This window comes from Dromaius novaehollandiae, chromosome 13 (genome assembly GCF_036370855.1).
Source record: "Dromaius novaehollandiae isolate bDroNov1 chromosome 13, bDroNov1.hap1, whole genome shotgun sequence".
Classification (NCBI taxonomy): Eukaryota; Metazoa; Chordata; class Aves; order Casuariiformes; family Dromaiidae; genus Dromaius; species Dromaius novaehollandiae.
This window is the reverse complement of record NC_088110.1, coordinates 1556865-1583825: the sequence shown is the minus strand read 5'-3', so window position 1 is coordinate 1583825 and position 26961 is coordinate 1556865. Positions and strand designations below refer to the sequence as shown.

Sequence of the window (26961 nt, the reverse complement as noted above, 5' to 3'; positions counted from 1 at the left end):
AATGTGGGTGAGCATCTGTGCAGAAACTCCTTGTTCCCTGGTTCTTGGTCAGAGACAAAACCAGATGATGGGCAATTCCATCAAATTAGAGCGTATGAGTGACTTGCTAGAGCTGCTCTGTCTCAGGCAACCCACAGCCAGCTAGGTTATAGTAATATAACCATGGCAATGTGATAATTTGGCACTTCCAAGACTGATGTTAATGCTAATGAGGGAGTTATGCATCCAAGATGGATTACATAGTAATCCAGTGTACACAGTGAACACAATGAGCATGTTCTTAGCTGCAGTTCAGAGAGGCTTGGAAATGAGCCTGCAAAGCAAAGAAAATGAAGTCTAAAAGGTGCTTTTAAAGAAGTCATTCTTGAGTTCTTTTCTCAGCATGTTGTTCCTTATTACATGGCTGCTCTGTTCTGCCATGGGTTGCTAAATAAAAAAAAAAGTCAAGATAACAGGCCCCAACTGGTTCATATCGCAGCAATTGCACAAAAGGGCTCTGTGAGGGGAGAGAATGACAGTGTTGCCATGTGCTCTCTGCTCCATGAGCTGAGGACCCCTGCACCCCTTTTCAGAGCACGTCAAAAACACATCTAGGAAAGGCAACGGCTGCTTGGAGGAGCTCGGATGCCCAAGCCATCAAGCAGGCAGACCTGTCGCCCCTGGGAGGAACCAGCAACAGGAGAAGCAACACCTGAAAGAGCGTCGTTGCCCCAGGCCTTGGCCCTAGCAGTGTGTTGACACAAAGGAAGGGGTAAGAGCCATAAGGGTAGGTCTGATAACTCTTATACTTGACGCAAAGCACCCCTGGGCACAAGTATGTGATTAAACTGTGAGAAGATGCAGGTGGTCAACAGTGATGCTTCCTTTTCCAGACAAGGCTCTTTGCACCAGAAAGCTTCAGTCTGGACCATAAGGCAAGTCAGTGTGGGCATCCTGGTGAGGAAGCTCCTGGGGCAGTGCCCAGTGCCAAGGCTGCCCGGTGCCTCCCACTGCCACTGCCACCTTGGTCTAGTCTGAGGATACCATGACAGGGAGAGAAAGTGACTTGGCCAGTTGGACACATCTCATGTCCTAACAAAGGACAACTCAACAGAACAATGCTTTGTAAAGATGATTTTTTTTGACTGTCCGTGCAGTGACAATGGTCAGAAGCACAGTAGACTGTGTTGGCAAGAGCGCAGCCGGTGGGGCGAAGGGAGGGAGGTTTCCCTTCTGTTCAACACTGGTGAGAGCGCTTTTGGATGCTGGGTCCAACCTGGGCTCCCACCATGAGAAAGACTGGAGCAAGTTCAGCAGAGGCCCCTGGGATGGCCAGGGCTGCAGCACAGGGGGGATGGCAAGAAGGCGAGGGAGCAGGGTGTGATCAGCCTGGAGGAGAGAAAGCAAAAGAGGGAATTTAATTGTCTTGCACTACCTAAAAGGTGATACGGAGAAGCTGGAGCCAAACTCTTCTCAGAGGCATCCTTTGAAAGGACAAGAGGAAGCTGGGACAAGTTGCAACACAGTTAATTCTGACTGGACATAAAGAGAAAATTGTTCCCCAGCCATGTGAGCGTGGTACCGCCCTCGAACAGGCCCTGGGGTGGCAGTGGCGTCTCCATCCTCAGACTTTCCAAACCCAGCCAGAGGACGCCTGAGCCACCTGCTCTAGAATTGCCACCAGCCCTGCACGGAGCCCAGGGTTGGATGGGAGCCTTCCGTGTGCCCTCTACACCCTTGCCTTGACCCTGTGTGACACTTCAGCTCTGCACATGCCCTGCAGAGACAAGGCTGTGAGGCCCTGCCCTGCAGCTGCACCATCCTTCCTCTGCCCCAGGCTGAAGCAGCAGTTTCCAGTGTGCTTGTGCCTCCCCACCCACAAAGAGCTCTGCAGCAAGCAGCTGTTTCTAAGCTCTTTTTCCTGGAAAGAGTGTGGCAGGAGGGTGGCAGCAGCAGTCTGTTCTCTGCAGCATGTTCCTTTGGCTGGAAAAACAGTTTGCTGCACATTTGTGCTGGGTCAGAGAGAAGGGAACAGGCAACACAGCCAAGGTGCCTGATGAGGAGTCCTGGAGCTGATTCCACCCTGGCCAGGGGTCTCCACGTGTCTCTAGGGCTTCTCATCCAAGAGGAGCCCATGCCAGAGACAACACCGGCCAGATGGGTTGGCCCAGCCAAGGTGTCCTTCCGTTGTAGCTCTGGGGACACACGGATACTGCCTGTGGCTCAGCATTACCTTTCTGTAAAGCGCTCTGCTGGAGCCCCTTCCTGTCCCAGACCAGGCACCAGCTCCACTTGCATGGTCTGCAGGCTTGCTGGGCACTCCTCGCTGCCCGTGTGGGACACAGGGTCCCAAGTCTGGGGTCTGGGAGCCACCAAGAGATGTAGAGGGATGTTGGTCAGCATCTTAGGGTCTGTATCTGGCCGGGGGAGCATAGGAGGTGGGAGCCACTGAGGATCCTGCCAGCCTGGCAAAGGCAGTGGGCCTCTGAGCCAGGTGGGACACTGGCTGCAGGACCCCTTGGGCTTAGGGACTCCAGGGTGGAGCTGTGCGATTTGGGAGATGGGGCACCTTTCTGGAGCACTGTAAATGGCCCAAGACCTGGAGAGGCTGTAGGCAAACAGGAGCTTTAAGGGCTGTTGCAGGTGCTTGAGAAGGGCTGGGAATGTGAGGGAGGCCTGGGAGCTGTGGAGGCCCTTGCTGGGGTGCTCCAGGGCTGGTGTTGATGGAGGGGCTGGGGCAAGCAGGGAAGGTGGGGACAGACGTGTCCTCTCGGGGCAACAGAAGGGGCTGGGATGGGTGGGGAGGACTGGGCAGGTGTGGACCCACAGGAGGCTGTGGCACGTGAGGGCAGTGTGGGTGGGGTGGAGAGACTGGGAAGATGCAGGAGGGAATCTGGTGGGTGCAGGAGGACCGGACGAGTGCGCGGAGACCAGGGCAGGTGCAGGGGACACTGGGGCAGGGCCATCAGGGTGATGCAGGGGGACTTGGGCAGGTGCAGGGGGGACTGGGGCAGATACAGGGGTACTAGGGTGATGCAGGGGACCTGGGTCAGGTGCTGGGGGAGTGGGGCAATACAGAGGCTCCATGGTGATGTAGGGGGACTGGGGCAGGTGCTGGGGGGATTGGGGCAGGTGCTGGAGGACTGGGGCAACACAGGGGCACCAGGGCAGGGGCATCGTGGTGCTGCAGGGAGACCAGGGCAGGTACTGGGGGACCAGGGCAGGTAGAGGGACACTGGGGTGATTGATGCAGAGAGACTGGGGCAGGTGCAGGGGGGACTGGGGCAATAGAGAGGCTCCATGGTGATGTAGGGGGACTGGGGCAGGTGCAGGGGGGACTGGGGTAGGGCCATCAGGGTGATGCAGGGGGGCGGGGGCAGGTGCTGGGGGCCTGGGGCAATATAGTGGCCCCATGGTGATGCAGGGGGGCGGGGGCAGGTGCTGGGGGCCTGGGGCGATACAGGGGCCCCGCGGTGATGCAGGGGGGCGGGGGCAGGTGCTGGGGGCCTGGGGCGATACAGGGGCCCCGCGGTGATGCAGGGGGGCGGGGGCAGGTGCTGGGGGCCCGGGGAAGGTGCGGGGGGCGGCGGGCGGGGCCCGGGGCGGGGCGGGGGCCAGGGCGGCGGCGGGCGGCGGCGGCGGCGGCGGCGGGGCCGGGCCCGGCTCTGCCCCACGTGCCCGTGACGTGCGCGGCGGCCCGGGAGCGCGGCGGAGCGGCGCGGCGCGGCGCGGGGCCATGCAGCCCCCGGCGGCCTCCCCCGGCCCCGGGGCCGCGGCGGGCTCCGAGCTGCTGCGCTGGCAGTGGCGGGAGGTGCAGGTGCCCTGCCTGGTGGCCGCCTGGATCCTGGTGGCCAGCCTGGCCAAGATCGGTGAGTCGCGGGGCGGTGCGGGGCGGCTCGGTGCGGGGCGGGGCGGTGCTGAACGGTGCGGCAGGGCCCCCACCCCTCGCCTGCCCCGGGCACCGCATCGCCGTGCCCCGCGGCGACCAGCAGGCAGGACACCGGCGTCCGGGCGGTGCTCGGGTTTGGGGACAGCGAAGCGGGGTGTTCGTGCCGGCTGCGGGGCGGCCCCGGAGAGCGTGGTGGCATCTGGCCCTGTCTGTGCCCTGCGGCGCCTCGGGCTGCCCAGGGCAGGGGTGCCACCAAATGCCCGTTCGCAGAGCCGGGGCCCTGGGACAAGGGGCTGGATCCCAGCTGGTGTGCGTCCTCTCCCGGGGGTGCTGGCGCGGCATAACCTGGCCCAGAGAGGACCGCAGCAGCCTGGCACAGACCTGCACCACATCCCCCTTCCCTTTCCGTGGGGTGACAAGCAGTGACAAGCCGAGCCCTGCGGCCGTGGGCGGCAGGGCTCATCCAGGGGCTGCCTTGAAGGTGCTACCCAGGGACAACCCAGTGTCTTGGTTCCCTTCCGCACGAAGGATGGACGGGTGGGCATAGAGGAGGGACCATTCAGGAGAAGACAAGCTGAGCAGAGATGCCGAGCAAGGAGGTCTCACAGCCTGAAGGCTGGCACAGCAATTGCCCCCAGTAGGGCTGGAGGTGGTTCCATCTCACCAGCCCTGGAAAGGGCTCGGTGGTGACAGTGTTGGGCAAGATACTGCCCTGGCAGCTCAGATCCAGGTCCATGCCTGGGGTCAACTACAGTGGGTCACTCCGGCTCCAGGTCACCTCTGGCTCTTGTGCTGGCCAACTGGGAGCGTGGTACATACAGAGATGCAGCTGGGAAGGAGCAGCCCCTACTTCCCCTCTCTGCTGCAAGAGGTTGCTGTGGAAAGTGCAAGGAGCTGGGGCAGAGGATGTGGTTTGAGCTCCCTGCGGGGTATTGCCACAGCCACAGGCCGTGGGACTGGCTTGATCGTATCCCTGCTCTCTGTGGTGCAGACAATCTGTGAGTGTTGAGAGAGAAGACCAGGCACAGAGAGATGCGGAACGGCTGCGTCCTGCAGCAGGCTGCTGCACTTGGGCGCAGGATACTGGGGCACCCTGGGGTCTTGGAGGGGTTGTCCACATGTGGATGCAGAGCAGGGTCTCAACAGACGTCCCCCGAGGCTGGTCCCCCGCGGTGGCTCTGCCAGCTGTGCTGGGCCCAGGAGGTGAAACAGTGACCTTGAACAAGGTTTCCCCCTTTGGGTCCAAGCTGTGTGGCACGGTCCCCATGGTGGGAGGGTGGGCATATCCTTATTTTGGAGATGGTTCAATACTCTGGAAGAAATGTGCATTTGAAGTCAGGCAGGGGAGGGAGTCTCTGGGCAATCAGGGACCAGCAGGAGCTCCCAGTATATAGAAGAAGACTACAGCTGTGGCCCTTGCCTGTCCTAAGCACCATCAAAACCACTGCTGTAGGCCTCACACTCCTTTCCTTTCTCTTTTTCCTCGGCCTCCTCATGAGGAAGAGCTGAAGTATTGCCATGAGTGAATTAAGGGGCATTATGACTTTAAAAATACAACCTTCTGTCTGCAGCTGTGCCACTTCCAGCCACTGTATGCATCTGTCCTACCTGCAGGAGATCAGACAAACGATTCCTTTCTCTGATGTTATTGTCTTCTGTCAAACGTCTCAGTGGAGCCACTCTTTGTTCAGGTTTCCCTCAGTGTGTTCCCCACTGCACCCCCCCCCCCCTCATTTTTGCAGGCAGTGTCTGAGGATGCTGGAAATCCTGCACCCCTCCAACGTCCTTTGGTGGACGGGTGTGCTGACATGTGCTCGGGTCAGTGCACTCCACACGCGGCTGGTGAAGCTGGCCGGGGCTGCTGGGCTCATAGTCCCCGCATGAGGCTGCATCTCACATCCTGGAAGCAGCAGACTGGCTACCTCTGCTGCTGGGGGGGATTCTGCAGGCCTACCAGTGCTGAGGGATGGCAGCCCTGGACCCGGCAGCACTTCACATGCTGCTTGCTCCATTTTCCCTCTATGGAGCACGTGGAATAGGCAGTTAGCCCTGGGTACATGCAGGTGGTTCTACTACTCAGCAGCAGCGAAAAAGGTCCTGATTAAGTCCAGAGTGGTTCCAGGACATGGATGGTCGAACCTGAGGACTTCTTTGGGTTTTGGTCATTGCCAAACCCCCAGACCCCCCAGGGTCTTCCAGCCTTGAAGCTAGCTGATGGCTTCTCTTTTCCCAGTGGAAAGTGTTGAACTGCATGGAGGTTGGCAGCAGTGACGAGACACAACCCAGATGGCCCGTTGTTCCAGGCTGTCTGGCTCAGCTCATCCTGTGGTTCAGATTCATACGTTCATAGCCTGGAGCAAGGAGTTGAATCTGGACCCTGAACTGAGAAGGCTGTAGGGCTGCAGGCAGTGCTCATGGAGGAGCATCCTGGGAAGAAGGTCCCTGGAGATGGCATGGAAACTGGAGTGCGTGCTGCCTCCAGAGCACACGGGGGGACTCAGGGAGATGGAAACGGGGGAGGATGATCTCTGAAAGCAGGAAGGGGGCAACGCTGGCTGTGTAGGCCTGAATCTTGGGTGTAGGCTGGTGCGGAGGAGCCGTTGCGGTTGCGGCGCTGAGCTGCCAGCTCACAACCCTGTGACTGCAGGGGAGGAAGTGGCCTGGGGCCTGTGTAACAGGGAAATGACACTGTAGTCTCTGTTCTCTGAGGCAGTCACGATGCTGGGGTGCCCTGAGCCAGTAGAGAGCAAATGCCCAGGGCGGGGAAAACTAGCTTGGGTGTTGTTTTCCTGCACAGGGAGGCATCATCGGGGCTTTGCTGCCTTTTCCATACTGGTCAGAGCATAGATCTGTTTTAATGAGATATGGGGAAGAGTGAAATGAGGGACGAGAATTGCTGGAAAGCCCAGATGTATCTGCATGGGGCTGGTGCCTCCTCCTGCCCGGTAGTCTCACAAGGCAGGGATACCCCATGCCTGTGTGCTCATTGTGCACAGCTACAGCATTCCGAAAGGGAAGCGCAGTCTCCCTGCAGTGCGTCTGTCTGTGCTTTCCTCAGGGATTTGGGGGTGTTGCTGGTTGGGGAGGACCAACCCTGCCTCATGGCCCCAAGTGTTGCCCTGCACCTGCTGCTCATCCACTTCTGCGCCAACACGCACCACTGGGCAAGGTTTTGCCAACAGACAGACATCTTTCCACCCAGTAGCATTCCCACAGGTCAGCACCTTCAGTCCTTGCAGCCCATGGTCCCTTGACCCTGTTGTTTCCAGTGCCTACATCTCTCTCCCTGCCTGCTTTTATCTTGGTTTACTTGTTCTGTGGTTTCCACTGGATCCACTGATCAACAGAGGGATGGTGCAGACTGGCTCAAAGTTCTCCCAACTGCAGATCCTGTATTATGGATGTCTGAGTGTGGATAATGGCTCTGAAGTTAATTCACATGTGGCTGAGTTACTGTTGCTGTGGGAACGTTAATACTGAAATTCTTGACTAGTGTGTGTAAAATTAGAGCTTTTACCACCCATCCCTACTCGCTGCTCCTGTGGTGCAGAGCTCATGTTTTGTGATTTGCTTGTGAGGGTGGCAGCCCTTCAGTGGTATGGCAGTGGGATCCGCCCTGTGTGGGGTAAGGGAAGCTATAAGCCTTTCTGTTCCCTGAGCCAGGTCCAGATATCCCTGGGAAACTGAGTCGGTTGCGGTGGCCTCATTCCAGAGATGCTCGGCTGCAGGCAGCACCACCCAACATGCTGCTGTCACGCCACCCCCATCAGTGCTCCTGGGGAAGTGGCAGAGGGTTTCCTACCCGTGTGGCTGGGTAGGGTCTCAGCAGCCCTGTCCCCAGCCCTGCTCCAGGCCACTAAGGGAAATGATGCCAAAGAGATGCCTAGCGGGGCCAGATGGTGCAGACTGGACCATGCGGGGTGGCACAAGGTGGGAGACTGGTGGCATGGGTACTGGAGCAGGGCAGGGACCTGCCTATTCCCTTATTGCTCAATACCAGGGATGTAGGGAAGTGAAGCACCAGGGATGCCCTCACTGTTGGACCAAGAGGCTGTGTGTGCAGACTGCATTTCTCTCATCACTGTTCTTCTCTTCTTTGCCTGGTTTTACAGCCCTGGAAAAAGAACGATCGATGAGGGCTGTGAGCCAGAGCAGTGTCCCCTTAGCAGCCCTGTGTGTTCTCCCAGGTCCCTCTGCTCAGCCAGGGGATTTCTGCCACGCTGGTGCAGCCCGGAGAGTGAATATGGGTTACCAGCAAGGAGCAGGGAGTGGGGATCTTGGCAGCGCTCCTGAGCTTGCAGAAAGGGGCTGGATGTGTCGTTCTCTTGAAAACTTCAGAGCTTTGTTCCCGTGGGTGGGAAATGGTTTCACAGGCTGCCTCAATCACTGAGTGAACATGGTTCGCCCACTGGTGCTGCCTTCCCCAGGCTCACGTGGGGTGAGCAGGGCTCTGACGCTGCTTGTGTGACTGTTCAGCAGGAATATTGCTGGGCTGGAGCTCAGCCATCCCTTCTCTGGGCTATGGGCTTGCTTGGAGGGCTGAAGTCATCATATCAGCACTGCTTCAGTGGCACCCCCAGGCAGGACCCCAGCCCCTGTCAGCTGACGGAGGTGGCCTGGGGAGAGGAGGATGCATGGGGTGATGAGTGCCCTGTGTTCTGTGACTGTGGTACTTAGCTGCAGAGCCGTGACAGAAGGGCTGTCTTGGCCCCAGGTGCCTTGTGAATCTTCCCTCATGAGGTCTGGCTGCGGTTGGTGTTGGAGCTGCAGCTCACACCGCCCTGGTCCTTGCTGCTTTGCCCTTGCCAGCTGTGGCAGTGTTCCCGAGGGGCCGTGTTACGGCAGGGGAGCAATCCGATAGCTTGCTAGGGTTGTGCAGACAGGGCTCACCATACCAAGCAGTGCAGGTCACTGTGAAGGACTGAATCAAAGAAAAGCAGTCCTTATCCTGCACATGCAGTCATGGGCTCGGAGCTGGTTGATTCTGCTTAGGAACTAGATCTTTGTTGCTGACTTATCTCATCTAATTCAGTGCTCAGCTGCAGTCAAGGAAAGCAAATCAACCTAGAAGTGCTAGAAAGGAGTAAAGAACAACATCAGGAGGCCATTACTTGAGTGCCCATGGTGTTCGCATCTCAGGGATGCTGAGACTGGTCCCAGAATGGATAGAGCAGGATTGGGACAGGTTCAGGGGAGGGCAGCAAGGGCAACAGAGATATGGAAACCTACTGGGGAAGCATTGCCTATTCCTGAGCTTCTCTCTAGAGCTATGGGAGACGAGACGCTGGGCTAGGCAGACCTATGGTCTGTCCATCTGGGTGCCAAAGGAGGGAAGAAGCCAAGTGTCCTAGGGTCTACATGTGACCACAGCACAGCTTTCCTTCCAAAAGGAGGCAAGGGGTGGATGAGTTGGCACAAGCAATGGACACATCTAATCCAGCTAAAGGTCTTTAGGGGCTGAGTTTTGGGTGGGCAGCAGGGCTGGGCATGCAGCCAAGTGATGGCTTGGCAACTGCTCTGATGTCCCTTGTACCTGCTGGGTATCCGGAAGCAAAGTGCTCAGAGATGGCTCTGGAAGTGCCTGGAGGAACCCACCCCCCAGGAGAAGGATTCTTTCCAATAACCCTGGTGTTCTCCAGTGGAAACCTTGTTTTAACATCCTGTGAACAGCTTCCCAGCATCTGATGGCCAAGTTATGCTACAGAGCGGGGTGGATGTCACAAGTGGGGACAGGACTGACTGCGAGAGCTCAGCTGTGAGGGCAAAACTGCTGTGACCCTCGCCAGCCTTCCCCCATGGGCTGCCCTTTGGGGGTGGCAAAAATACAGCACCCCAGGCTAGCAAGGAGAAATATACAGGGATGGGAAGTTGCCCTTGTGGCCTTTCTAGGAAGCTGGTATGATTCAGGTTTACATAGGATAACCTGGCCTTGAGGATCAGGCTGCCTGGAGGAACAGGAGCTGGCTGGCTGGCACAACGTCCCACTGGCTTGTGCTTGACTACAGGCTCATTACCACAGAGCTGACAGATAAATATGAGGGTATAATCTGCTTGGTTTAAAAATATATATCCTATTCTGCAGCAGTTAAAGATTTGGTCCAAACCTCGCACTGAATAAACAAATTACCCAAAGTGTCTATAAATCTGCGGTTTCCATGCTCCTCCTTTCTCTGTGTGCAGGTATGTTAGCTCGTGCAGAGGGAGGCTGCGCTCCGGGGAGGAAGCTAGCTGACTCGCCTGTGCTGCAGTGTTTTGCATGCTGCTCCATTTGCCGGCTCAGATAGCTGCAGACAAGGTCACTCTGCTGCCAGCGCTGAGCATCCCCATATCTGAGTAGGGCAAAGTGTCCCTGTGACCAGGAGGCCCTCACCTGAACAGCAGCCAGCACTGCTTGTGACGCTATAAACATGCTCACTGACTGGCTTTTTTCTTTAAGCACAGACGCCAGAGGCCAAAAAAGAAAATTACCCAGCTGCTTGGCTTATTAGACAGTGGCTTGGGAGGAAAGGGAGGCTCCGAAGAGGCGAGAAATTGAAATCGTGGCCTGGGAGTTTCCTGTGGCCAGCTAGGTGGAGGGTCTTCTGTGCACACATGGCCACAAAATGACCTTAAATGTTCCGTTGTCCCTCCCGCCCCAGGGGCAGTTGTGCCCCAGCCAACCATTTTGAGGAGCTTGTGGATTCGGGATGTTCTGTCCATGTGACCCTTTCGCTGATGCTGGCATTCTTCCTTTCCTTACAGTTTTCCATCTGTCCAGGAAGGTGACATCCGTTGTCCCAGAGAGCTGCCTCCTCATCCTGCTTGGGCTGGGCCTGGGGGGCATCGTGTTGGCCGTGGCAAAGAAAGCCGAGTACCAGCTGGAGCCCAACATGTTCTTCCTCTTCCTCCTGCCCCCCATAGTCCTAGACTCAGGCTACTTCATGCCCAGCCGGCTGTTCTTCGACAACATCGGCGCGATCCTCACCTACGCGGTGGTGGGCACGCTCTGGAACTCCTTTGCCACCGGCGTGGCACTCTGGGGGCTTCACCGGGCCGGGCTCATGGGTGGGTGTGCAGGGCCCAGGCCTGCCAGGTGTGGGGTGCAGCACTAGACTGGGCTATGGGCTTCCCAGCTTGGGTTGCACTGGGGGCTGTATCTGCCAAAGAGGAGTTAGAGGGTGCAAGGTGCCCCCAAGCTCGGAGCTGTCTGCCTGGCCCCAGTGCAGATTCCCAGCAGGTACTGCACAAGCAGGCTGATGCTGGCATCTCAGGAGCACCTCCTTAGCAGTGAGTGTCTGCCAGGACATCAAGCGTGCGGGATAGATGGGCCCTGCTTGGCACTGTGCTGACTCTCAGTTTTGCTATTTTTGTCACCGACCTTGGCTAGCGATGCTGCCTTGCTGTAAAATTGCCTGTCTTTGGGTGGAGCCACTGGCCCTGGCTGGACTGGACTGTGTTTCAAGCTCTCTTGAGCCCAGAGAGACTGCCTGGTGCCTGGCCCTGAGACGGGGTTGCCCAGCTCTCTTTGATGTATACCTGCCTGAGGTGAAACGATGATGCACCTAGGTGCTAAGGGCAACATCCAAATCCTGCTCCCCAATGTTGCAGTGAGGATGGGCTGACCCTGCCTGGCCTCGGGTTCCCAGTGGGCTCGGACCACCCCCTGGCTCAGCCCACCATGCTCTGAGCCAGGACGCTGCAGCCAAGCAGCCAGGAGCAGGTAGAGGACAACCTTGCTTCAGCAGGCAGGCTGTTCACCTGGTGGAAGGGGCACTGGGGCTGGTGGTGCACCTGAGCTCGGTCCTTCTGTCCTGGCAGATCCGGGTGTCAAAGCCGGGCTGATGGATTTCCTGCTCTTCGGCAGCCTTATCTCAGCTGTGGACCCTGTGGCAGTGCTGGCTGTCTTTGAAGAGGTCCATGTGAACGAGACCCTCTTTATCATTGTGTTTGGAGAGTCCCTCCTGAACGATGCAGTCACTGTGGTGAGTTGGAGCTAGGGGAACCCTAAGGTGGAGCCTGACATGGGCTGGGGGTCCTGGAGTCCCCCAGAATAGGCAGAGGATGCAGATGACATCCCCAAACCTAGGAAGACCCATGCTCTGCTCTCAGGGCCCCTCTGCTCTCCTGGCCCTGAGAGAAGGGGTCACTGAGCGTGCGCTTTGCCTCCTGAAATGAGCTGTGCCCCAGGCAGCCATGGGACTGGCAATGCTGCCTTTGCAGGGACTGTCCTGCCTGCAGCTGCTGCCCCTTTCAAGGCAGGGCCATACCCTGCCTTACCCAAGGGATTTCTGTTGCCTGCAGGTGCTGTACAAGGTGTTCAACTCTTTTGTGGAGCTGGGTCCAGCGCACATCCATGCCACAGACTATGTGAAGGGGGTAGGTGAGTATGTGCCCCATCGCCCCTCCGTTTCTTCCTCCAGCACGCGAGTGTGGCGGGGGGCGAGCATAGTCACCATCGTGCGGCAGGGTGGGTGCTGAGCACCTGGAGCTTTCTGATACTCCATCCTAGCTGTTGTGTGGATCAGGCACGCACCGGCCATCAGGCCATGGGCCCATCGGGTAGCGGGTGCTCTCGCAGGGACCCAGGCAGGAGCATGGGGCTTAGCTGGCCCAGCATGGTGAGGCTATGGGGCACAGGCACTGGGCTTGCTTGATCGTGGTGCACCCCAAGGGTGCAAACGAGCCTTCTCCCTGCAGTCTCCTTCTTCCTTGTGAGCCTGGGGGGCACGGCCGTGGGGCTGCTTTTTGCCTTCCTCCTGGCCCTGATCACGCGGTTCACCAAGCGTGTGCGCATCATTGAGCCTCTCTTCGTCTTCCTCCTGGCCTACGTTGCGTACCTTGCTGCCGAGATGGTCTCGCTATCCTCCATCCTGGCGTGAGTACTGGGGTGTCCCTCCGGGGTATCCAGGAAAGTGGAGGCACTGTGCTGAGCAGTGAGGAGCTGCAGGCAGGCCTGCTCATCCTCTTGCAGTAGGGTCACGCCAGCTCCTTCTGCCCCTCTGCAGGGTCACCTTCTGTGGGATCTGCTGCAAGAAGTACGTGGAAGCCAACATCTCCCAGAAATCCCGTACCACCGTCAAGTACACCATGAAGACCCTGGCAAGTAGCTCAGAGACCATCATTTTCATGTTCCTGGGCATCTCGGCTGTGGATACCTCCAAGTGGGCATGGGATACAACGCTGGTGCTAGGCACCCTGCTCTTCATCCTGCTCTTCAGAGCCGTGGGTCAGTGTGCCCGGCTGTGCTTCTGCCTGGTAGTGCCCAGCCCTTTCCGTGCCAAAAAGCAGTATCCCCCAAGAGGACTGGAGCAGGGGGCCAGCCACAGCTCCTGGCCTGGACTTTGCCCTGTCTCCAGGAGCAGGCAGGGCTCTAACAACATCCAAGGCTCTCTTTCCCCTCCTTCCCTAGGCGTTGTCCTCCAGACCTGTGTGCTCAACCGCTTCCGCCTCATTCCCCTGGACAGGATTGACCAGGTGGTCATGTCATATGGCGGCCTCCGCGGAGCTGTTGCCTTTGCCCTGGTCATCCTGCTGGATGGGGCGAAGGTCAAAGCCAAGGACTACTTTGTGGCAACGACCATCGTGGTGGTGTTCTTCACTGTCATTGTGCAGGTCAGGATGGGCGCTGTGCCCCTCTCCCGGTCACCATGCCCCGCCTCTAGTGCTCCCCTCTCACCCAGAGCCGGCTTGCGCGGCGAGGCTGGTGTACAGTACTGGGCATCCCGTACGCTCGGGACATGCCCCTCTCTTCGGCAGCTCATTCACCTCTGAGCTGGGCTCAGCAGCACCAGGAGGACTCAGATCTGGGGCCCGCCCTGTCTCTCTGCAAACCTCTCGCCCCTGCCTCCTCTCTGTACTGATGCTGCAGCTGCTTCTGCCAGCGTTGGCTGGGTGAGGGGCCCGTGTGTATCCCCAGCGGGCTGGGGTGGGAGAAAGGGAAGGTCTGGTTATTACCTTCCCTTGGTAGAGAGCTTGCAACCCTGTCTCCTCCAGCCCTGGCCCTCAGAGCTTCTCCTCCTGCCTTGCCGCAGCAATGTGCTGTGCAGCTGGCCCGTGGGAGAAGGGGACTGCCAGGTGTCTCATGAGCCCACAGGTGCCTGCTGCATCCCTCCTCTAGCCAGTGCTTTGCTTCTCATGCAGCTTTTGATGTTCAGTGCCTCCCTGGCACCCCGTATATCACGTGGCTGCCAAGCGGGACTGCCCGAGATGGCTGTCACGATGGTGGAGCCATGACCCGGGTTGTTTCTCCATCGCAACAGAGTGCATCTGGCCAGGCTGTTTTCTTTACAAACCTGCTGACTGCCCGTAGCTCTGGTACCCCTACACCCCTGGAAGGTACCAGGCCAAATCCATGCCTGAGCGACCCCCTGCCTGTGGGGAAGCTGTACCATAGATCAATGCGGGCTGGGGGGGGGGGTGTGAGAGGGGCTGCCCAGCTGGACACAGGTACCCTTATGGGACTATTCAGCCCCCAGACTGGCCATCACCTGGGGTCCCAGGCTCAGTGGCTTGGCTTGGTGGTGGCACATGTGGTTTGCACAGATGCTTTTCCCGGGCAAGCTCTGCTGCTTCTACTCCTGAGCTGCAGCCGTGCAGCTTCTCACCCTGCCAGTCTTTCCCTTGCCCTCTGCTACCATTGCAGGGCCTCACCATCAAACCCCTGGTGAAATGGCTGAAGGTGAAGCGCAGTGACCACCACAAGCCCACGCTGAACGAGGAGCTGCATGAGCACGTAGGTGCTGGTGCCGGGGCTGCCCTGGCTCCCCACATCGCTGGGGCTGGGTGAGAGCGATTCGGGCCCTCAGCACCACTGGGCACACTCGGCCCTGGCATGCAGGGTGCATCTCCACCACTCTCACCCTCTTCTCCCCCCTCAAGGCCTTTGATCACATCCTGGCGGCAGTGGAGGACATTGTGGGGCACCATGGCTACCATTACTGGCGGGACAAGTGAGTGTCTCACCTGGGATCCTCCCTAGGTCGTCAGGTGGACAGGGGGCCTGCCAGCCACAGGGACATCCTGGGATCCCTGCTGGAGGACACCCCCACTCTAGGCAGGGCAGCATGAGCTGGAAGGCCATCTGTCCCTCTGTCTTTCCATCTGGAAGTGCACAGTCTGGCAATGGCCTTGCTTTCATGGAGTAGACCAAGGCTGCAGAGGTGTCCCAGAGAGACGCTGGGCAGGTGTGAGTGGGGCAACCTGTCTGAGGTTCAGGTTGGTGTTGCTTGCTCGTTCTGCAGCTGCTCTGGGGCCACAGGGTGACCATGGTGCCTGGTGACAGCTGCCTTAGGGCACACCATGTCTCCCAAGGATGGAGCTGCACTGGGGAATGAAGCCTGATGAGGGACCAGCCCTGTTAAAACCTTGGGACTGTTTTTCTGCAGCGCCATGCCAGGAAAAGGATGCAAAAAGCCTGTTTCCTGGCAGGGAAGCACTCTGGCTGGGGAGTAATTCTGGCCCAAGTCCCATCCCCATCACTAGTTCTGCCCATCACTCCCTCAGGCCTGCCAGGTTTCTGGCTTCCCCTTGGCCAAGGACAAAGGGTCAGTGTGTCCCTCTCCCCTTCTGTGCCTCCCACAGTGGTCCGCCCCTGGGAACAGCCAGATCCTGCACACCCAAACTGCGTTTACCATGCTTTGAGCACCTGTGACCTTGCACAGGCAGGAGGCACCTGACCCTTGTACCTACTTGCCCCTTCACGGTAGCTAAACTGCCCTTGTCTTCATCTCGTGCCAGATGGGAACAGTTTGACAAGAAGTACCTGAGCCAGCTCCTGATGAGGAAATCTGCCTACAGGCTCCGGGATGAGATCTGGGATGTTTATTACAAGCTGAACATCCGTGATGCTATCAGCTTCGTGGACCAGGTAGCGGTGAATGGGCATGCTGCAGGAGCTGGGTCAGTGGGATGGCCCTGGTGGAGCTACCACAGCTGGAGGAGCCAGCTGGGTCCTGTCTGGCCCCTGGCCTGCAGTAGCAGTCCCTCCTGTGCATGGCTGCCCATGTCTTTTCTGGCTGAGACATTGGAGAGCTTCCCACTGGTGCATAGGCCCATGGTGAGAAGTCCAGCCTGGCCTTGTTTGCAATACGGCCATGCTGATAGGACAGAGGGATGCAGATCGCTAGATGTCATGAATATGACATAGAATAGCTCCTATGACATAGAGTGCTCCTTTGAGCACTGGTGCTTGGTCTGGCTGCTGGGACATCTCCGCAGCATCCCCCAGGAAACGTGGCAGATCCTGCAGGTGTCACATGCCTCCCCAGAAGGCTCTGCCTTGCTGGCTTGTGGCCCGGCACCAAGCTAGGCCCAGTGGCCCATGGGCACCAGAGGAGGCTGGTGCCTCTCATGTGGCCCAGCTGGCTCCCTGGCTACCCTGACACCTGCCCTGCTCTTTCCAACCCCGTAGGGTGGCCACGTGCTCTCCGCTGCCAAGCTGGCATTGCCCTCCATGCCCAGCCGCACATCCATGTCAGAGTCATCCGTCACAAACCTCCTGTGAGTATGAGCACCCCTGAGCCCCAGCTTCCAGGCAGACCCTGCTGGACCCCTGCAGCTGCCTGCTGTTGCTGGGGATAAGTTTTGCTGGTCCAGGTTGGGTTGGGGCAGGATGGCTGCTCCATCATCCCATCTCCCCAGGCCAAGCTCACCACCCTCACCCCACAGAGCTGTGCTGCCCCACCACCCCGAAACCCTGCTGCCCGGCGTGTCCCCTGGGCTGGCCCACAGCCGCGGGTGGGGCTGGCTGCCAGCTGTGGGGCCTGCCCAGGGCAGCAGTGGGTGCTCCATCTCCATCTCGCCCTCTAGGAGGGAGAGCGGCAGTGGCGCCTGCCTGGACCTGCAGGTGATTGACACAGTGCGGAGCCGCCGAGACAAGGAGGATGCCGTGATGCACCATGTGCTGCGAGGGAGCCTTTACAAACCCCGCAGGAGGGTGAGCATCCCTTGGGACGTGACAGATGGCTAACACCAAGTGTAACAGCACCCTAAATGGGAGCAGGGATGGAGGATGCTCCGTGGGGCCAGCTGCTCACCCTGTGTCTCTTTGCCTCTCCCTTGGCCAGTACAAGGCCAGCTACAGCCGTCACTTCATCTCTCCAGATAAACAAGAGCGGCAAGATAAAGAAATCTTCCGCCAGAACATGAAGAGGCGCCTGGAGACCTTTAAATCTACAAAGCACAACGTCTGCTCTTCCAAGAGCAAAGCCAGGCTAAAGGAAAAGGGCAGGAAAAAGGCAAGTTCTCCCCAGTCTCACACTCCCTCACTAACTTAGATATTTGGCCTTCCCCAGGCTGCAGACAGTGAGGTCCTTCAGTGGGTGGATGAGGTGCGACAGGGCACTGACATCTCCAAACCCACAGAGGAGAGCAGACAGGCTCCAGGGCCTCATCCCTGTTCTGTGTGTGCTTTTTAATGAGCAGTGTGGGTACACAGCTAGCACGGACTATACACAGGGGCACGTGAGAGCTGCATGTCCATGTGTGCCTATCATGTGAGGACAGCCTGGGGTACTTGTTTCCTGGGCAGAGTGGTTGTGAGCCCTGGAGGAACACAACCTGCCACAGGAGCTACAAGCTTGTTTTCAAAGTGCACTCAGTGTAAAGTAGCCTGAACGTTGTTCAGATCCAGGGGGGTTAGGCCCAGAAGTGTGACATTGCTTCTCAAGTTCAGTCTTTGGTGTCTGCCGCATTTGGAGGCTTTTGAAGCCATTGCAGCTGGGCTGTTTATTGCTGAGCCATGAAGGTGCAAAATCTCAGGACTAGGAACAACTGGCTGCCAGCTGTGAGCCAGCTGGGGTGAGAATGTGTCTCCCTGGAGGCTGCTGTGGCCTGCAGGGCTGTCTGGGGACGAGGCTCAAGATTTGCACAGGGCAGATCCCAGACACTGCCTTTTCCTTCACAGAAGGGCATCTCTCTGACCAGCGATTCACCCAATGGGAAGACACAAAGAAATGTCCCCTGGCAGGAAGCCGGTAAGGCCAGCAATCTGGCAAGGTTACTCTCCAGGACCTGGAGACCTTTGCAGATCCTGACAAGGGAATCTTGCTGGGCCAGTTGGGGTGGGATGGGAGAAGCCCTCTGCACCTGCTCGCTGTCCCACTGCTAGCTTGGTGGTGGGACAGCACGCCAGGCTGGGCTGGCAGCAAGTTCTTCTCTCATGGGTGCTGCCTCTCTGGAGGGTCAGCTTGCAGGGTGCCCATCCTCCAACCATCCCCCCACATCTGGCTGCAGCTCCTGTCTTGGTGATGGTCAGTTCAGATGAGGAGGAGAGCAACAGCTCGGAGACGGAGAGAGAGGACGATGAGGGGATTGTATTCATCGCTCGAGCCACCGACGAGGTCCTGCAGGGAAAAAGGACTCCTGGTAGGGACCAGCACTCCACAGTGGGCAGGGGAGCAGCTGCTGTGTAGTTTGTCTTTCTTCTGCCTGGGGAGCTAAGCTGCCCTCAGCCTGGGCAAAACCAAAGTCAGGGGAGCAGGGGAGAGTCACTCTTCTCCATAGCCTGGAGGCATGGCAGAGCCTCGCTGGGCTTCCTGGCAGTCCCTGCATCCCTGAGTCATCTGGAAAGACTCCCCATTTGCTACCGCTGCCATGGCAGTATTTGCAGGGCCCAGGGAGAGAGCAATATCCCTCTCACTGTCCTTCTTTCTGCATTCTCAGGCAGCCTGGATGTCTGCCCCAGCCCCTGCATCATCCCACCATCACCCACCTTGGCAGAAAAGGAGCTGCCGTGGAAAGGAGACCAGGCCGATCTGGCTGTTTATGTCTCCTCGGAAACCACCAAAATCGTGCCAGTGGATATGCAGAAAGCGTGGAACCAAAGCATCTCTTCCCTGGAGAGCATCGCCTCCCCACCAGGCATGGAGACGGGACCGCGCAAGAGATTTACTTGCCCAGTGCTGGAGGAGCAACCCCAGTCTGCCAGCCAGGCGACACCAGAGCAGAGCTCCTGCTTCCAGTTCCCCAGCCGTGTCTCGAAGAACAGCAGGTCACAGAGTGACAGCAGCCCGGATGGCACCGAGCAGCAGGAGCTGCAGCCTTTGATGGCTGCAGAGGAGCCAAGCAGGATAGTGCCCTCCACGGAACCCAGGTGGCTCATCCAGTTCAACAGAGCGAGCCACCTTTGAGGCACACTGTGGATGGGAAGGGGACTGGGGAGCTGCAGACAGGGTGCAACCAGCTGACTGTTCTGCTGTCTTGCTTTGTAAAGCTTGTGTATGTCTCCATAAACTCCACGAGTGGCTGGAGATCCTGGTACTCCTGCTGGAGCTGTGCTCCAGGCTGGGCTTTGCCCGCACGCCTACACATGCAAAACTGGTAGGTAAATGAGCTTCATGCTACAATAGCGGGTACCATCCATCCGGGTAGGTGCAGACACAAAACTTCTTTCTTCCTCTCTGGTCCTTACAATCCTTGAAGCCCTGGGAGGCCAGAGCTGTTACTCCCAGAGCTCAGATCCCAGCCTGAATTGATTCTGCCATGACTGTGCCACCCCAAGGTCTGGTGGTCCTGGCTGACAGGGTGTGACTGCTCACAGGTGTTAGGGCACAAACTGATTTACCAGTCTGTCCATGCATAGGAGGCCTCCCAGGCAGAGGGCAGGGAGTGGAGGCCAGTGCATGAGAGACAGCCCATCCCCATAAAGTGACTGAGTCATTGGCTTCAATGCCGCCATAGTGCTGGTTTCCCTACAGCAAGCATAGACTTTGGCCATGAGGCAAGAGATCGGCTCCTTTCCATGGCAGCTCTGTGTTCCCCGTGTTATGGATATACCACGGAGGCAACGCCTTGACCTTCTCAGGACTGGGAGCTGCGCTCCTGGGGATCAGCTCCACCAGGAGCCAGACTCCTGAACACATACGCACAGGGAGTCTCTTAGCATCCAAACTGCTGTGCCAACCTCACGCCTTTTGTCTGGATGTGTTCCCAATATCTGCTGTTGTTCAGCTTTCTGGCTTTGATAGGAGGCAGCTGCCCTGCAGAGTATCCTGAATATTCATCCTGCCTGCATCCCAGTTCCTCCAGTTGCCTGGAGCCCATCAGCCAGGAGGGCTGGTTGCGGTGTGAGGAAGAGAACACGCAGGACAAGCAGCAGATATGAATGTACATCGGGAGCAGGTGCGAAAGGGGACAGCTGAGAGCATCCTTGAGGTGGAAATGGCCCATGGAGTGAATCATTCCTGGTGTGATTCCAAGGGGCAAGAACTGCGCCGCAACAACTGCTAGGCACATGAAAGCTCAAGCACAGCAGTATTCATGCTGCCTGCATCCCAATTCCTCCAGTTCCCTGGAGCCCATCAGCCAGGAGGGCTGACTGCAGTGTGAGGAGGGGAACAAGCGGGACAAGCAGCAGGTATGAATATACGTCGGGAGCAGGGGCGAGAGGGGAGAGCTAAGTGCATCCTTAAGGTGGAAATGGCCCGTGGAGTATCCCCACCCCTCTCACACTGGCCCGGGCCGTGGGGGCTCCTGTGCCCAGCTGCTGTGCCTGAGCTTTTGTGTGCCCAGCCTGGGCCAATGTGAGAGGGTTGGAGATGCTCCTCTTAGGGAAGAAGGGTGACCTGGGCTGTTAACGTCAAATGTTAAGCCCATGGGGCTGCTCCCAGTGAGGCAGGTAAATAACTGCCTGCTCCAGCCTATTTGGAGACAGCAGGTGTTGAGGGGAGACTTAGATGTGCTCAGTATGCGGTACTGGAGCCTAGCATGGGGCAAGCGAGCTGGTGGTACCCACTGGTACTGTTAGTAAGGCTCAGCAAAGGCCATTCTGCTCTGTACCTGCCCTACCAGCTTGAGTGTGAGGTTTTTGAAAGGTTTTTATATAGTTTTGCATTTCTTGTATGCCTTATTCTGGTTTTGATTTCTGATATTGGGCCATATTAAATCTCTAGCTGAGTCAGTGTTTTCTGTAGCCATGGGCCCCACAAATGACTCAAGGCTTATCTTATTTGCAAGAATTTTGTTTTAATGTGAAAATATATGCAGACTATTTTGTAATGTTCAATAAATCAGAGTTGGAGCAGGTGTCACCGTCTGGTCTCACTACTATCTGGGAACATTTGCACATCTTGCTTCCTGCAGCTCCTGGTTTGGTTCTCCCTCACAAACACCACATCCTCATGGCTCTCTGCTCTTCTCCACCTAGGACACAGCCCACCTCTCAGGTTTGATGTGTCTAACTGGCTTTCCTAGTTTGATAATGTTTGCAGAAAATATGAAATTCTTTCCAAATAGAAGCTTACCTGCAGCCTTGCTGCAACACTCGACCCATCATTAAATCATTTCTCACTGAAGCATCCAGCAAGAGGCCAGGAGGCAGCCTGGTGTCTCCGCGTTAGCTCTGTGCTGCTGGCTTCCTAATGGCCATTCCTGCTGAGCATCATGTTTGCCTGCACAATAGCACAGCGCTGAGAGCCCATATCTTCCCACATGCCTACCCACCTCTACAGATTTGACATCTCTCTGAGGCCCCTGGTGTCACGAAAGAAGACCCCCTATATTGTTGCAGTTTTAGAGAAGCACCATCCCCAAAGAGCTTTCAGCACCTTCTGAGATGCTGAAGCTGTGAGCATGTCCATGCTTCCTACCTCTTTGCCAAAAAACGTGCTACAGTTTTCAGATAGGTCAGTTTCAGGGTATTCTTGATCACAGGAATTTCTCAAACTGATGAGCTCAAATCAGTGCCACAAATCCAACCCTGAAAAAGGCCTTTTCCAGCTCAGCCTGAGTTATTGGGCAGCTGCATGTGTCTATGCCAGTAGAGAGGCTAGTAACTTCCCTCGCCCTGTTGGCCACACTCCTCCTAACAGAGTCCCAAATGTGGTTTACTTGATTCACAGGATCAACATTTTGCTCATATTCTACTTGACATCTTGACATCTTCAGTTCTTGGTCGCAGGATCTTTGCACTGCTCTCAGTCGAACCTCTTGCTCCTTCCAAGTTTCCCATCTGCCCTGCATCCCAATGTCACGGTGATGCTGGCCAAGGCAGGCTTTGTGTACGGGACCTCCATGCTGATGTGGACCAGCAGGCAGGAGCGGCCTTCATGGACAGCACAGCCCTGACTACAGCACGTGGTGCTGGTGCATCCCACCAGTCAGCAGTCACCTAGGGTGTCTATGGCCTGAACTTACCACACTGCCCAGCTGTGTGGGAATGTAGCAGTAAGAAAATGAGATGACACCGCAGAAACTCTCAACTCTGGTAGGATGTTGGGAAAATTAGTGATAAAGAAGTAAAACAAGGGAGTTCTAGGGAATAATGAAACCTGATTAGAAAAAAGATAATTCAGCTTGTGATTGGTTTAAGCTGCTATTTTCAGGGGGAAAAACGGGGAGAACTATAAAAGATTAATGCCATCCTATATGGGGTGGACTCTGCTCCAGACAGCCAGACTGCCCCCAGGACCCTCACCCAGTGAGAAGGAGATACCTGCACAGTGACGCCTCCATGACTGACAGGACATTGAGGGATTGGAATCCGTAAGACAGCAACTCGGTTGCAAACCCAAAGCGCACATAGAATTGTATTTTAGTGCTTGACTATAGTGAATTAGGCTGAAAGATCGCAATGTAGGAGTGAGCAATAAATACTTATAATTGACAGCTGTGCTGCACCTGGAGTCCTTGCTCTTTTATGGATCCCCTTAAGTTAGTGAACATCTGAAAGAATCCCGGGCGCAGTGCCATCCTCAGTGCAATGCCATGCGCATTCACCTGCATCATGCACAAGAGCACCTGTGAGGGCCGGGTGGTTTTGCTGGAAGGAGTGGGTCCCTGACACTCAGGTCCTCAGAGGAGGAAAATCAGACATCTCAACTTTGGGAATCACCAGGCCTGGTTACTGGTGCCTCACGCTGTTATTTGAGCCTAGCAGCTAATTTGTTTAAGCTGCACAGCTGGCTCTGGGACCAGCATGCAGAACAGTTCTCTGCAGAGATGTCAGACGTGCTGGTTCAGATGTGGTTGCTGACTGTCCAGGTTCCCCCCTCGAGGCATGGCACCGCTCCAGGCTCTTCGTCTCACCATCCAGCAAATGGTGAGGTTGGAGCACCCTCCTCCCACGCTCAATCCAAGCCATGTTGTGACTGCTCAGCCACCTTCCATGGATGGTGGGTCCTGCTACACCCTCCCCAAAAGTTTTTGTCAGTATTTATTCCCTCACTCCAATCTCTCTATTTCCCTTTACCAGGACAGATAGCAGGCAGGGTCCTGACTGCACAGGACTGCTCTGATCCTTCCAGCACAGCACAGATCTGTTTCTCCCAGCCTGAAAATACTAATGTGCTTCAGTGGAAAAACACAAGAACCAGGCCAAACCACTAGAACATGCGCCCAAACCTCTACTTCTCCGAGAAAGAGTAAAGCATAACCAAAGGAGTTGCTTGTCAGACTGTAACCCAGAGCCCTCTGACTGTTATTATAAGCAATCCCATCCCAGAACTGTCTGAGCATTGCAGACCCCTCATTTTGCACACAGGCCTCTCCTTGCTCTGCCATTAGGTCTGCACATTTTTTCCATGGTGATTTACTTTCTCCAGCGCTCACCTCCTCCAGTTTCTCCATGGTACTGGCACTCGCAAAGTTAGCAGAGTTAGCAGAGTGGCCACATACGGCCACTTTGGTAACAGGTGGCATCAGCTGGGGCCTGGCTCCTGTGGAAGAGCCAAGCTCTTGACGATGGATTGCTGCCGGCCGTCTCAGAAGGTCACAAGTCACCTAAGAAGCAGCACCGTGCAGTCGTCTTAAAATGACGGCCTTGTCATTGCACAATAAATGTTGGCACATTAGACAAGTTTTAGGCTGGAAGGGACTCAAGAAGTCTCCAGTCCAGCCCCAGGCTCTGTGCAGGGCTGGCTGCAAAGCTCAAAGAGGAGGCTCAGAGCATCATTCAGCTGGGTTTGGAAAGTCTCCGAGCATAGAGATGCCACCATCCCCCCATCCCAGGACTGCACCACTCTCACATTGAACAATTTTCTCCTTGTGACGCGTAAGAAATTCCCCTGATTCAACTTCTCCTCCTTGCCTATTGTCCTTCTAGGGATATCTCTGAGAAGAGTCAGGCTTGGATTCTCTGTACCCCCCTTAAAATAGTGGGGTAGCTCCCCTCTTTGCTTTTTTTTTCTTAGAGTTGAACAAACCCAGTTCTCCCTGCTATATCAATCTCTTCTGTTCTGGGGAGCACAAAACTGTACCCAGTGTCCGGATGTGTCTCAGAGGTACCAAGTGGAGGGGAATAATCATTTCTTTGAGCCCACCAGCTTCACTCTTTACATTGCAGCAACGGTGTTGTTGACACACAGGGAACCTTGCATGCTTTTTCTTTCTGCTCCATTTCTGGAACACTTTTGACACCCTTGCATGATGTTTTCAGGTTGGCCTGTACAAGCACAAGCGGTGGGAAGCCAGTGAATGAGAGTCAAGCTTCTCACCTCCCACCCAGCCCAGCTTTTATGGAAAGTATGAAGTACAGCAGAAGCTTCAGTCTTGCTTACGTTTTCATGCGAGAGCAGCAGGAAGGCAAATGCGGGATAATTCAGGAGATGTGTTCAGTCCTATTGTATCTGGGTACACACATTTTGAGATACGTCAGTTTGTTCTTTGCTCCATTCTGCTCCTGTCTGTCTGTCCAGGCATCCTTCTCACCTGGTTCGGTTTCCAGTGGGTCCTTCTGCGTCTTTCCTAGACTTCTATAAGTTATTTCCCAGAGCCAGCTGAGCAATCAGGATGGCTGTGACCAGATGTTCCTGGTCTGTGTTACAGGAGTTCAAAGGGAATGATGGTGAAGTTTTGTTTGCACTAAAACTCCCAAAATGGGTTTCTACCAAGGGGTGGGACATGAAATTCATGGCACAGGATACCCCACTGCCAGCCTCTGCTCTGCTGGATTGCTTGTTGGATGCTGAACAGTCATGGCACTAAATCCAGCCGATGCCACTGTGGCTGCAGCTCCTGGAACAGAATGACCTTACAGATAGGAAGGAGCCGGCTGAGCATCCCTTACCTGCCTTCCGTCCACAACCATCTGCTAGCAGCTGCCCCAGTGAAAGCTGTCAAACTTCAAGTTGTTAATAATGGTCTTTACACTGCTGTTAGACATTATCCCTGCTGAAAGGAATTAGATGTTCTCCTCTGGGTGCTCTCGTTTCTGGCTGCCTGCAGATTCCCACAGATATGCCCAGGTTTTCTGTGCATAGTACTGATTCCCAGAGATTTCTTTGAAAAGGGGAGGGGGGGGGTATAATGGCTGATCTGCAAGGGGTATAAATCTCAGCATTGGCTGTAGAGCATAACTCCTTTCCAGCAGTTCAGGACCTGACCCTCGGCCCCCTCCAGAGGGACTGGCGGGTCCTGGAGTGACTCCCTGCAGTGACAGCAGAGGAACAGGAACTTCACGGAGATCTTTGCAGCTGGGGAATGGGATGTATGGCGGGACTTTACACAGCTTGCAGGGATCCTGGGCATGCAAGGCTCACCTGCATGCTGCTTCCATCTACCCATTGCACTGCTGTCTCCTGAAGTTACCTTCTCTGTAGGTCAAGCGGCAGGTCTCAGCGTGACCCAGCTGATCCCCACTTTGCCTGGCAGGCCAGTTCAGGAAGGTCAAGGGGTATGGAGAAGTTATCCTTCCACAAAGAGCCCATCCCAATCCTTTTGAGCTTCTGTGCCCATCTTTCCTCCACCCTCCCCTGCAGGCCTGGCCCTTCTGTGGGGAGCCCACAAGTAGTTCACCTTCCACTGCTTGGGACAAAGTTCCCTGCGAGGAGCATTGAGAGGGCCTTAGCTCTGGTAGTACTGTTAAGGCCCACTGTGTCCTTAGGTGAGTAGATGCCTGCCCCTGCACGGTGCAAGACAATCTCAATTCCCCTACATCCTTTCAGTAAAGTGGATCTGCCTGTGGGACACACGCAGAGCCATGGGACCACTGCAGTGAAAGGCCATGTCCACCAAAGGACCTAAGCCAGACAGGCTTCAGTGTCAGATTGACCACTGTGTAGAGCTACCAGACCTGTGCCCAAACCTGTGAGTGATCTGCCCTGGGGAGAGCACTGTGGCAACTAGCCATCGCACTGCAGTACCAAGCTGTCACATTGTGGCCACCAGCCAGACCTGTACAGGAGGGAGCCTGGGGACCCCACTGCCCCAGTGCCACTCCTGCAGCCTCTTCCGCCTGCTGCCACCCCAGCTCCCTGCTTTCATCAGGAGCCTCCTCTGCCTTGGCCCTTCCTGGTGGAGGGAACTATTTGTTTGCACTCTGTTATTTTGGAGGAGGCTTTTAGCTCTGGAGCGGCAGCCCCAATCTGCCATGCTGTGCTGTTTAGTGAGGTCACACAGAACCGCAGTTGCTCGGCTGACGGGATGTGAGCTGGTTGGGGCCGCAAGGCAAATCTTTGGTGACTGAGCTGGGATCAGTCAGCAGCCAGGGTGGATAATGAGGAACAGATTTGCGCTGGGCAGTGGTTCCCATGCTGTGTTCCAGGGCAGAGCGGCCAGGATGCGAGAGTCACCGCCTCTGTGCTTTGCACTGCACCCCTCCTGCGCGTACCGAGCCGGCTGCTCAGCTCGCCTCACTGTCCGTGCGGAGTGAGCGTCCCCAGGCTCCTTGCAGAGCTGGGTCCCCTACGCAGCAGCCCTGCCACCCGTCAGGGTGCAGGGCTGGGCAGAAGATCAAGAGAAGGCTGTCCCCATACCCGGGGTGTGCGGGGGAGTGAACCGCATCACAGAGGGCTGAGGACAGACACAATCGGTGGAACCTTTAGGTCAGCAGGAGCTGGAAGGTGTGTGATCCACATCCCCCTTCCTGGTCCAGATTTCTCTGATTTTGCCTGGAAGAGCAAACACGGCTGTGGGACCCTTTGCCCTGGAGAACTGTGTGCCCAGGCTGCTGCTCCTGGGGATTCTTGCAGCACAGCCGATACCGATAGCAACATGTGAGCGCTTTGATTTTAAGAGTACCCCAGATCCTGGGGTTGTGAACTTTCCTGCAGGCAGACAGAGCTGTTCCTCACAGCTGCAGGGAAGGCAAAGATCTCTGAAGAAGCTACCTGAGCTCCTCTCACCTGTTCTTCTGGCATCCGGTGCTACACAGCCAGGCTCGTCTGAAGGTAAACAAAACC

The 26961-nt window shown here is 56.5% G+C and overlaps 1 protein-coding gene across 3 annotated transcripts; it reads left to right on the top strand.

Moving 5' to 3' along the window:
• Nucleotides 1-3626: 3626 nt before the first annotated feature.
• Nucleotides 3627-20869, top strand: SLC9A5 (solute carrier family 9 member A5). Of its 3 annotated transcripts, none has more exons than XM_064519339.1 (16): nucleotides 3627-3848; nucleotides 10610-10912; nucleotides 11666-11829; nucleotides 12149-12227; nucleotides 12545-12722; nucleotides 12853-13073; nucleotides 13257-13459; nucleotides 14490-14579; nucleotides 14726-14796; nucleotides 15584-15713; nucleotides 16257-16345; nucleotides 16655-16781; nucleotides 16912-17082; nucleotides 17751-17820; nucleotides 18080-18211; nucleotides 18509-20869. In XM_064519339.1, exons 1-16 carry the CDS (start codon nucleotides 3716-3718, stop codon nucleotides 18973-18975), a joined length of 2628 nt encoding a protein of 875 aa, XP_064375409.1. In that variant the 5' UTR covers nucleotides 3627-3715; the 3' UTR covers nucleotides 18976-20869. The 3 variants fall into 3 exon arrangements, with proteins under 3 accessions (XP_064375409.1, XP_025959860.2, XP_025959859.2); XM_026104075.2 differs by having other exon boundaries at nucleotides 3668-3848; nucleotides 11712-11829; XM_026104074.2 differs by lacking the exon at nucleotides 3627-3848 and having other exon boundaries at nucleotides 10714-10842.
• The last annotated feature ends 6092 nt before the right edge of the window (nucleotides 20870-26961 follow it).

What these genes read in the sequence shown, in the direction of transcription:
- SLC9A5 (XM_064519339.1), top strand. Translation starts at nt 3,716, where the DNA reads ATGCAGCCCCCGGCGGCCTCCCCCGGCCCCGGGGCCGCGGCGGGCTCC. An exon ending in TCTTCACTGTCATTGTGCAG is followed by an intron (nt 13,460 to 14,489) that starts GTCAGGATGGGC and finishes CTACCATTGCAG; the next exon opens with GGCCTCACCATCAAACCCCT. An exon ending in TGTCCCCTGGCAGGAAGCCG is followed by an intron (nt 17,821 to 18,079) that starts GTAAGGCCAGCA and finishes ATCTGGCTGCAG; the next exon opens with CTCCTGTCTTGGTGATGGTC.